An 11,630-nucleotide genomic window follows, 5' to 3' on the forward strand; every position below is an offset into this window, starting at 1 on the left:
AGCCCATGTGCTACAACTACTGAGCCTGCACTCTAGGGCCTGTGAGCCACAACTACTGAGCCCATGTGCCAAAACTACTGAAGCCCACACGCCTAGAGCCTGTGCTCTGCAACAGGAGAAGCCACTGCAATGCAAAGCCTGCACACCTCAAGGAAGAGTAGCCCCCGCTCCCCGCAACTAGAGAAAGCCCGAGTGCAGCAACGAAGACCCAACGCAGCCAAAAATAAATAAATTTAAAAGTGATTCAATCCATTTAGTGTTTAAAAAAAAAAAACCACCATGAGATAGCACTAGGTATACTAGAAGTATTCAAAATCTTCAAATTGCTAATAGTAAGCTTTGGTGAGGATGAAAAGCAACGGAAACTCTCATACTAGTTGAAAAACAAATTGGTACGATTACTTTGGTAAACAGTTTGGCATTATCTGTGACAAAAAGTCTCTCCTTGATCAAACTTGTCGGGCTCTTCTGAGCCCTCTGCTTGATTAGGCGCAATAGCCCCCCCTCACCACAACTAGAGAAAGCCTGTGCGCAGAAACGAAGATTCAATGCAGCCAAAAATAAATAAATAAAAAACAAACATAAGTTTAAAAGCACTTGGTATGAAAACAATGGGACAGAAAGGTTAGAATTAGAAAGTTGGTATCATAGGATAATTTCCATATATAGCCTTCACGGTATTTTTGTTTTGGGCAGAGTATATTATGATTCAGTTGCAAATATGAGTATACTGATCAAAAAAACCTCTAGTGACTTTTATTAATATGGATATAGAGAATGGGGGCAGTTTCCAAACCAAAACATAATATTGTATTAGTAACTTAGTTTACTTGAACGGAGCAGGTTTTTCTGAGGGAAGTAAAGGGATGAAAGTTGATGATTAAGTGAGGAGGAGTTATAAAATTGGGTATAGGAATGAAGAAATATTGGGGAGAAAGAAAAGATAGTAAAGGTTTTTATTTTACAAAGTGTCTAACTGTGCTATGCATCTGTGATATCCACTAATCTAGTGGTTTTTGTGTTGCCCTTATACTTTTAAATTATAGGATTTCTAGCAGTATATTTAAAGAGGTTAAAAGATGAACAGTGAACAATGGTTTGGAAAGAGCAAGTTTCAGAAAATGGAAAAAACTTTGTTTTGAACTCAATTGGTTTTGAATAGAGCTATTTACTGCCTAACCACACTTTCTACATACACAGTAAGTAAATCTTACATGTTCCAATAAATATGTATCCTTTCTTGGGTACCAACATGATTTTATATAGCATCTCTTACCTCTTATTCTCAACATGTTGGACCACAAAGATTTGACCGTGACACAAAATTGCCATGGCACTTTATATCCTCATCTGCATCCTCATTTGATATCCTCATGTGTAAAATAAGTTCTACACATTTATCAAAAACTTGATGGCATACCAGTTTGTAATGCTCGTTCATGGTTAATAACAAGAACATTGTGAGAAGTGACATAGGATAGAGATACCTAGAGAAAGGGAGACTAAGAAATAGCGTAGCATCAATTTAAAACTATCAAGACAAAAAGTTAGGGATGGTAGATATAAAGGCCTACGAGAAGGAAGAGGCGTATAATGATGTCTGAGGGAATGCAAGAGTCAGAGCAGTACAGACTTTATGATGCCTGCTCTAAGATAGAGGCACAAAGCCTTTGGTCTGATGAAATGTCTTTCAAACATTAGTCACTGGAACAAATACCTAAGGCCAGAAACTTGCACCAAAATGTACAGAGACTGTGTTGAGGCTCTCTGACAGAGTTATACAACTAATACTTTCCTGCATGTATACTAAAGGAAGATTCCTCGGTCCTATGATTTTTATATCCTACTATCCATAATGCTGTGAAATGTATAAACAAATGAAATGTTAATTCCTGGGTCCCTATTAAATATTTTAAAAATATGGGGCACTTCAAATATGAAAATTTGGATATTTACATAACTACACATGCTGTTAAGGTTAGAGTTGGGAAGAGCTTGTGGATTTTGACATAGATGTCCTCCTATAACCTGAAGGGGAAAAGCTACCCACTAGGATGCAGAGGTCGATTTTATGGTGCTGCAATTCATGTTAACAGAATAAAGCAAAAGGAAACACAATTATGCCTTACTTGAAAGTTAACTTTTGCAAAACAGCCTCACATTTATTATTCCAAAATTACATGTATTGAAGGGATCAAAATATGTTCATGGGGGAAAAATAGAAAATACAACTCAGAGAAAAGTGGCTTTGTTTTACATATAAAGTACAGTAAATAGCTAAGAAAATTTAGAAATAAAAATATGCTATAGTTCATCATGTTGATAGACATTGTATTCCTTAGAAGAAATGAAGCCATCACCATCATGGTCGTTCTTCTTAAAAATATCTTCTAAAACTGCATTCTGATATGACTTGTCATGTGGTTTGTCATCTTTTTCAAATTCCTTTTTCAGGTAATGACTTATCTAGGCCAAAATAATATTTCTTTAATAAAAATATATCACAAATTTCCAGCAACTTTGAGAAAATGTTTATATAAAGAAACTCATATCTAAGACTGCTTATAATAAGTGATACAAAAATTTAAAAAGCTATTTGAGGTTTAATTTTTTCAACCTTTGAAGCAATTTTCTGAAGAGAAACAGATCTTCAAACTAGCTTCCCCCGAGGTTATAGGTGGTTAGTGGTACATACTCAGATTAACATCTGAATTGAATTTTGTTGAAACTAAATGCTTTCCAATAATCTACACTATCCACATTACCAAAGGAAACTCCCTCTTAAGAATTTCCATTAGTGAATAAAATCCAAATTGGCATTTCTATAATCTCTAAAGTTATTGGGTTGGCCAAAAAGTTTCCTTTGGGTTTTTCCAGCCCATGAAAAACCCGAACGAACTTTTTGGCCAACCCAATAATAAATATGTATAATGAATAAAAAAACCCAACTACAGGTTTTGAAATAAAATTTAATTTTCTTAATTTTTCTATGCTTCTATAGCTCTCCCCCAATCTACAAATTATGATCATCTCTCTAATGTCAAATAAGGAACAGGTATTCTGAAGTATTCCCTTTTCTCTATATGACATTTCTCTGAGCAAAGACACGTTATAAGCACAGCCTAACATGGTAGCTACTAGCCATATATGTCCATTAAGCACTTGAAATGTGGTAGATCAAACTGAGAGAAGCTACTGTAAGGGTAAAATACACAACAAATTTTGAAGATAATAAAAAATGTCATTGATAATTTTTATTAGTTTCATGTTGAAATGGCAATATTTTAGATATATTGAGTTAATTAATTAACATTAATTTCACTTGTTTCTTTTTACTTTTTAAAATGTGGCTACTAAAACATTTATAATTATGTATGTAACTCAATTATATTTCTATTGGAAATTATGTATATTATATAAATAAATCATATATTAATACATATAATAAGAGAGCATAGCACAACGATTTGGAGATAGTGTTAAACAAGGCTGGGTATTTTATTTATTATCACTTTTTTTCTGCATTGAAGTACAGTTGATTTATAATGTTTCAGGACACAGCAAAGTGATTCAGTTATAAAAATATCTATATATTTATGATCTATTCTTTTTCAGATTCTTGTCCATTATAGGTTATTACAAGATACTGAATATAGTTCCCTGTGCTATACAGTAGGTCCTTGTTGTTTATTTTATATATAGTAGCGTGTATCTGTTAATCCCAAATTCCCAATTTATGCCTCCTCTCCTTTCCCCCTTGGTAACCATAAGTTTGTTTTCTACGTCTGTGAGTCTATTTCTATTCTGTAAATAAGTTCATTTTTGTATCATTTTTTTAGATTCTACATACAAGTGATACCATATGATATTTGTCTTTCTCTTAGTTTGCTTAGTATGATAATCTCTATGTCCATCCATGTTGCTGCAAATGGCATTATTTCACTTTTTTAACGGCTGAGTAATATTCCAGTGTGTGTGTGTGTGTGTGTGTGTTTGTGTGTGTGTGTGTGTACGTACGTACGTACACACACACACACACACACACACACACCTTCTTTATCCATTCGCCTGTCGATGGACATTTAGGTTGCTTCCATGTCTTGGCTATTGTAAATAGTGCTGCTATGAACATAGGGGTACATGTATCTTTTTGAATTATAGTTTTGTCTGGATATATGCCCAGGAGTGGGATTGCTGGATCACATGACAACTCTATTTTTAGCTTTTTAAGGATGCAGAAGCTAGGTAACTGAACTCCAGGACCCTGTTTACCAACTTTCTGGGCTACACAGTTCAAATTTTTCCTAGCTGTTTTAATAATCTCATGTAATCCTCACAATCCTATGAGGTGGGAATTATTTGCCCAGTTACAAATTCCTAAAGTGCTGCTTGAAAAGATCTTCTCCTGTAGGCTAGATGCCAGAAATGCCTCGTAGAGATTAGTTTGGTATTTTAATGACCCTCTTGCAGGGAGAAAGGAAATTAAACAGTCTGACTTAGTTTCAAGTTTTACATTAAAAAAGTACATTTTCTTCTTGGAGTTTAGTTTTTTGGTAACCAGCTCTATAAAAGCAAAGTAATCAGTCCATACTAGGTAGAAGTAAAAATAATAGCTATAACACAGATGTGACAAAAAATGAGATTGTACATATGAAATCTGTTTGAATTACCTCAGTTTTAGAAAGTTGCCTGTCATTGTCCGCGTCTATCTGTTTAAATGTTTCAATGCTTCGTGGTCCTTTGGTCACAGCATAGAGCTCAATCTCAAAAATCAATGTTGCATCAGGTGGAATCTTGCCTTCTGCTAAAGGTGTAAATTTTAACACTTTAACTTACATGAAGATAACGTTCAAATATTTATTTACAAATAGCCATTATAGCATTATGATTATATTATTTCATATTTATAAAAATTGCTTTCTAAATATTTCTTAGGAACACTTTTTCCATATGTCTTCAAACCAAGTCAGTTCTAAAGACCCAGGGGACCATTATTTCCTGATTAAATTGAAATAAATATAAATCATATATTTTTAAAAATTAATTTATTTATTTTTGGCTGCGTTGGGTCTTCGTTGCTGTGCGTGGACTTTGTCTAGTTGCGGCGAGCAGAGGCTACTCTTCATTTCAGTGCGCAGGCTTCTCATTGCGGTGGCTTCCCTTGTTGCAGAGCACATGCTCTAGGCACATGGGCTTCAATAGTTGTGACACGTGGGCTCAGTAGTTGTGGCTCACGGGATCTAGAGCGCAGACTCAATAGTTGTGGCACATGGGCTTAGGTGCTCTGCGGCACGTGGGATCTTCCTGGACCAGGGCTCTAACCCGTCTCCCCTGCATTGACAGGTGTATTCTTTCTCTTTTTTTCTTTTTTCTTTTTTTTTCCGGTATGTGGGCCTCTCACTGTTGTGGCTGTTGTGGCCTCTCCCGTTGCGGAGCACAGGCTCCGGACGCACAGGCTCAGCGGCCATGGCTCACGGGCCCAGCCGCTCCGTGGCATGTGGGATCTTCCCGAACCGGGGCACAAGCCAGTGTCCCCTGCATTGGCAGGCGGACTCTCAACCACTGAGCCACCAGGGAAGCCCTAAATCATGTAATTTTTATTAATATACCCCAACATTATACAGGAGAGAGCTAGTGCAGAGAAGAAATTCACAGGCAGAACAATTTCAAAGATAGTTATCTTTTAGAAAATGATTTTGTTCAGTTATTTGGAAGTATGAATAAAATATATGTATTAGTATACATGTCTTTCAAATTTTTATAGACAAAAAATAGTGCAATGACAGAACAAACCAGTAACAATTTCATGAAGAAATTTATAATCACAAAAAAGCCTTCTAAGTATTAAGTTAAATAGCTCTCTTTAATAAAGTTAATCTATTAAGTGATGTCACAGATGACTTTAGCAATCTATGGGCTACTTCAGATGGCCATTCATAAAAATGACCTGCAGAAATGACTTGCTAAGAGGCACTGGGTGGCTTCTGTCACCAGTACATTATAGTTACTCAAATATTTGTTGAATGAATGGCCTCTATCACTTATTTAAAAAATGGCTAAGTTTGTTCTTTGAAGCAAACAGTAATTTTTTAAATGAAAAAGTGGAGAATTCTTGCTAAAGTATTTATCTAATCCAAAGAAAAAAGCTTGAAAGTTACAGCCAAAATAAGTGGATCAGCCATCTCCAAAGCCAGGACATAAAAAAATCTACCCACATTTTACATGACTAATGTGACCATCACAACCAACATACCACATATTACCTGACTTTATAGTAAAAGAGCTAGAGATTGATTGATCATTTTTACAAAACCCATTCCTATTCTGTCCAGTTAAGACCTCTTTATGACAGAAAAATAACTTCTCCTGACAATAATTAAAAACAAATTCAAAACACAAATTCAAATTTCTTAAAAAATATTACAAGTCTGTTTCCCCAAAATTCTACTGTAAACATAGAATATATTGCCAGTTAAGTTTTATCTTACTAAAAAATTACAGTATAAAGAAGAGAAAAATATGCATTTGCTATAGAATTACTTGTATTTAGAGAAGCAGATCAAAGAATTAGAAGTTAATGTAAAGAATCTATACATACCACATGTACTGTTAATTAAAGCACTAACAAGTCACATGCATTTCAAGACATGCAGGGGTGCTCTGTGACATTAGGCAAAAATATTGCACACAGGAAAAGACTTCTTCAAGTACTACCTAAAATAAAGTTATAGCTAATGTTAGGTCTTAATAACAACTTATTTTAAAAAGCTTATTCAATCAAGATATTGTTTGTTAAGCAGTTACTTATGGTATACACAGCAGCTTTTAAAATAATTGAATTCAAGCTATTAGTAAGCTATTATAAATAATGCAGGTAAACTAGCAGTTAACTACATTCCAAAGAACACATTTTTGTCGGGCCTCAGTTTCCTTACGTGTAAAATGTAGGTGTTGGTGATATTACTAGTGAGATTCATTATTTTTATATATTTATTGAAGACACCTCAAATTGAATGTGAACTAACTTCAAGTCAAATTTCTACATTTTTGTAGCAAGGGTCTGGCTTATAATAGTTTAGGCAGACTGGGTAGTCATTTGTATCTAAGCATAAATTAGTTTACAAAAAGGATAAAATAAGTACTCATTTGTCACAGGGTAACAGGACCTAAGATGAGCACCTATTGATGAGAGATGTGGGTGCCCTGGTAGCAGGCAGAATGTGGAGGTATCTACAAGAGAGAAAGAGAAACTCTGAAAATGAGATTAAGGAGAATGAAAGGCAAACTCTGCCTATATCATTTTGCCTAGAATTGACCTCAACCTATGACAGCATTTTTAGGACAAGACTGCGTTCAATTTTACTTCAATTCTCTCTCCCTCTCCTAGGTTCCTTTACAACTAAAAATAGGATACACTAATTATGGTTCTGTGGGAGCTATTTTGATGGAACCAAATGATTGGTGAAAAGCTTTGAAAGTGAAGCTGTAGTTATCTGGAACTGTCTCTTTAGGAGCTTTAAATCTGGCTGGATCTGACTTGTACCACTAACTTCCCTCCAATCCAGTTTGGGGCAGTGATCCCCTAACTCTTGCTGGAAAGAATAGGCGAGGGAACCATTCCGCCTAATGAGTAAACTAACAACCTTAAAGAGAGTGTGCCATTTCAACGAAATATTGGGGAGTAAAGACAACATTTCATTGTAGAAAATCTTTAATTACTTTAATTATATACTAAATATTTCAAATACGTGGGGTTAAGAAGGGCTCTAAATAGAATGAGGAGGTAAAGATTCTTCCTTTGGGGAATTCCCTGATGGTCCAGTGGTTAGGACTCTGCACTTCCACTGCAGGGGGCGTGGGTTCAATCCCTGGTCGGGGAGCTAAGATCCCCGCAAGCCCTGGGATGTGGCCAAAAGAAAAATCTTTATAGTCTTCACACAGCAATAGGAAGCAAGGACCCAACTGAGAATGCAATATAGAAACCGGCCCTCTGCCACACTGCCCATTTTCCCCTCTTAAAAATTTCACTATTCTGCTCCACTTTTAACTTTAGTGATTTTAAAAAATTTAATTTTTGAAAAATTAATACATGTCTTTCTCTGTCAGACTTATTTCACTTAGCATAATACCCTCTAGGTCCATCCATGTTGTTGCAAATGGCAAGATTTCATTCCTTTTCATGGCTGAGTAATATTCCAGTGGGGTGTGTGTGTGTGTGTGTGTGTGTGTGTGTGTGTGTGTGTGTGTGTGTGCCACATCTTCTTTATCCATTCATCCATCGATGGATACTTAAGTTGTTTCCATATCTTGGCTATTGTAAATAATGCTGTAATGAACACTGGGGTGCATATATCTTTTCAAATTAGTGTTTTCATTTCCTTCAGAAAAATACCCAGGAGTGGAATTGCTGGATCATACAGTAGTTCTGTTTTTAATTTTTTGAGAAACTTTTATACTGTTTTCAATTGTGGCTGTACCAATTTACATTCCCACCAATTGGGATGTTATATACAGCACAGGGGATATAGTCAATAATACTGTAATAATTCTGTATGGTGTGTAATCTATAAATATATCAAGTCACCATGTTTTATACCTAAAACTAATATAGTATTTTAAGTCAACTATACTTCAATAAAAAATTTAATACATGAATGCAGTAAAAAATTTAAATAGTATAATATATTACAGAATGAGAGGAAATCTCCTTACCCTTGACCCTCAGGCCTCCTTCCCAGGAACATTTAATATCATCAGATGGTGTATTTTTTAGATAGTCTATGTAGATACATGATGCATATGTGAAATTTCCCCTCTCACACGTAAGCTCTCATTGAGGTTAGGAAACTGTTTCTGCATTGTACACTGCTTTATGCTCAGTGCCTAGAATAGAGCCAGGCACTGATGCTCAATAAATATTTGTTGCAGGAATATATTCTATCCCATTTTATCTTTAACATATTAATACATATGGCTCTACTTCATTCTTTTTACTGGCTGCACAATAATCCACTGTATAGATATAGCATAACTTAGTTAACTAATTTCCTACTAAGGGATACTCGGGTAGTTTGCCGTCTTGCTACCCAAAAAAGTCTGCAATCCATGTTCTTTAAGATGTACCTTGGTACACATTCCTGGAAATGGAACTATGGGATCAGAGGATATGTGCATTTTAAATTTTGATAGAAATTGCTAAAGCGGTCAAACGATTTACATTCCCAGCAATAATGCATGGGACTGCTGTTTTTTCCATACCTTTGCCAACTTTTATGTCTTTGCTAATCTGATGGGTGAAAATGTATATCATTTTTGTTTTAATTTCTTTCTTTAATGATGACTGGACTTGATAGAGCTAAAGTTTATTGGACCCTATATTCTGTATCTTATTTAACTTTGAGAGTCTGCTTTTGATTTTTTGACTATATACCCGAAGTCTATGATTTATTTTTGTTTTGTTTTGTTTTTTTGTTTTTTTTGCGGTACGTGGGCCTCTCACTGTTGTGGCCTCTCCCGTTGCGGAGCACAGGCTCTGGACGCGCAGGCTCAGCGGCCATGGCTCACGGGCCCAGCCGCTCTGTGGCATGTGGGATGTTCCCGGACTGGGGCATGAACCTGTGTCCCCTGCATCGGCAGGCAGACTGAACCACTGCGCCACCAGGGAAGCCCTATGATTTATTTTTAAATATAACTTAGAGATATACATATTAAAACACCTTACCATAGCCTTCCTTTCCATATGCAAATGAAGGGGGTATAATCAACTTTCGCTTCTCGCCAGGACACATATCCGTCATCCCAATGTCTAGGCCTTTTATGACTTGTCCAACACCAAGAACAAACCATTTGGGGTGGCCTTCATTTTGTGTCCGGCTATAATTAAAAACAACACCTAGGTAAGTTGATTTCAAGAAAAATAAAATCAAACTTTAAAATACAGCTGAGCATTTAGTTCCAATTTAAAATTGGAGTCCTCTCTAACCATCTCTTTTCCTACATTAAGATTCATTCTGAACCCCCTAGTGGGGTGTTTGGCTCAAACTTCCCTCGTAATAGCCAGACAGAGGTATGATTTGCCCAAAGCTAGTCATAGGAGTCATCTCATTTTCTTTTTTTATTGTCATCTTTACAAAAACTACTCAACAGTTAACTTTTTAATGGGTCTCCTGCCCCTAACTAGCTGCATGGATTGTCCAAATGACTTATTTACCATTCTGGGTTTGTTCTAAAAAATAATGGTACAGGTTTAGCCTCAAAAAGTCATTTGAACCACGATTAAAATTTGTATCTTTTCTTCTTATTAAATTTCTCTATTCTAGATACAAAGAACTAACTTTCCCCAATTGTATTTTTATAGGGTAATAGCACAGAAGGAGAAAAGACATTCTACCTCTGAGTAATAAACCATCAATTAAATCAGAGTAAGTAGTGGCGGGATGAGGGGGCAGGCAGGACACAGGGTCCGGAAGTCACCAAAGTCATTGTAGTGGCTTCTTGATACAGCTGGAAAGTGGCCTCCAGCCAGTAAATATCTTGCTTCTGAAGGCCAGATAATATCTCCTAAACAACTCTACGTAGTCCTCAGTAAGGAGGCTCCAACCCACAGCAAAGGAAAAGTGTGAACATTCTTACAAACAGTACCTTGACTTACTTCTATAGGTACCAAGGGTAGTGGTGGTGGTCGGGGGAGTGTATGGATGTGTGTATTTTTAATAATTTCTTGGGTCAACATTTTCAGTAATTTACAATAATATTCCATATAATAGGGAAATACTGTATCAAATCTGATTTTCCCCCTAGAAATAAAAGGCTGAACTCTCGCTGTTAAAAAACAAGAACAAATCAATCAAACAACAAATTAGGTTTCTGGTTGGTGGAGGGAGGCTAGATTTAGTGCATCAACTGGACGCGGGAGCTGTTCGCATCATTTCCTACCTGCAGTAGAATTTCGAGCCGTCTTTAGCCAAGAAGCCGTCGTAATGGGCATTTAGCAGGTCTCCCTTTTTGCTTGTGTTAGAACAGTTTTCTGGACGATGCAAAACTTCAATTTTCACTTCCTCTATGCTCTCCTCTGCCTTTTGTCCCTGAGCAGTAAAAATGCCCCACAGGTAAACGAAAATGATTAACCTAAATAAGAAATGCATGATTCCGAGAGTCGGCCCCAAATGACCACCGAGTTCCCTCATGCGTGTCACTGGGGCCGGGTGGCCGCGCCAGCAGCCTAGTTACGACGCGTGGCAGTCATTGTCCTACGTCATAGAAGGCCGGGGGCGGGGTGAAGCGTGGCCCCGCCCCCTTCCCCTGCGGCTCGCCCAGCAGCGGAATTTTTGCGCGTTGGCTGCTGGTTTCGTCCTGGTGGTACCCCGCGCTTTGGCTGGCTGTTTTCAGTCGCTAAGGCAACACTCCACACTTGCACCGCATCTCCTCGCTAATTCCGCATAATTTACAGTTTCCTTAGGGTTCGATAGTAACGTTCGCGTTACCTTTTGAAACTGGCAAAAGAGGAAATAAGACTCTGATGGGATGTCGTAGTCCGAGGATACGATTGTCATTTCTGGGCATGAAAGGCGTCTCCTCAGATCCCTAGAGAACTAGTGGGCATCGGGGGAGGCATTGTGCTTCTGCGGTGT

At 37.0% G+C, this 11,630-nt stretch overlaps 1 protein-coding gene and 1 non-coding gene across 2 annotated transcripts; one reads left to right on the forward strand and one right to left on the reverse strand.

The window, feature by feature from the left end:
• Positions 1 to 2,136: 2,136 nt before the first annotated feature.
• On the reverse strand, positions 2,137 to 11,216 carry FKBP7 (FKBP prolyl isomerase 7). Its single transcript, XM_007450725.1, has 4 exons — positions 10,936 to 11,216; positions 9,722 to 9,873; positions 4,671 to 4,804; positions 2,137 to 2,466 (listed from the first exon to the last, which is right to left on the reverse strand). Exons 1-4 carry the CDS (start codon positions 11,184 to 11,186, stop codon positions 2,305 to 2,307), a joined length of 699 nt encoding a protein of 232 aa, XP_007450787.1. The 5' UTR covers positions 11,187 to 11,216; the 3' UTR covers positions 2,137 to 2,304.
• On the forward strand, positions 7,808 to 7,880 carry TRNAG-UCC (transfer RNA glycine (anticodon UCC)). The gene has a single exon. It is a non-coding gene; the product is annotated as a tRNA-Gly (tRNA).
• Positions 11,217 to 11,630: the final 414 nt, after the last annotated feature.

This window comes from Lipotes vexillifer, unplaced genomic scaffold, assembly GCF_000442215.2.
Source record: "Lipotes vexillifer unplaced genomic scaffold, Lipotes_vexillifer_v1.1 scaffold29, whole genome shotgun sequence".
NCBI classification, from domain to species: domain Eukaryota; kingdom Metazoa; phylum Chordata; class Mammalia; order Artiodactyla; family Lipotidae; genus Lipotes; species Lipotes vexillifer.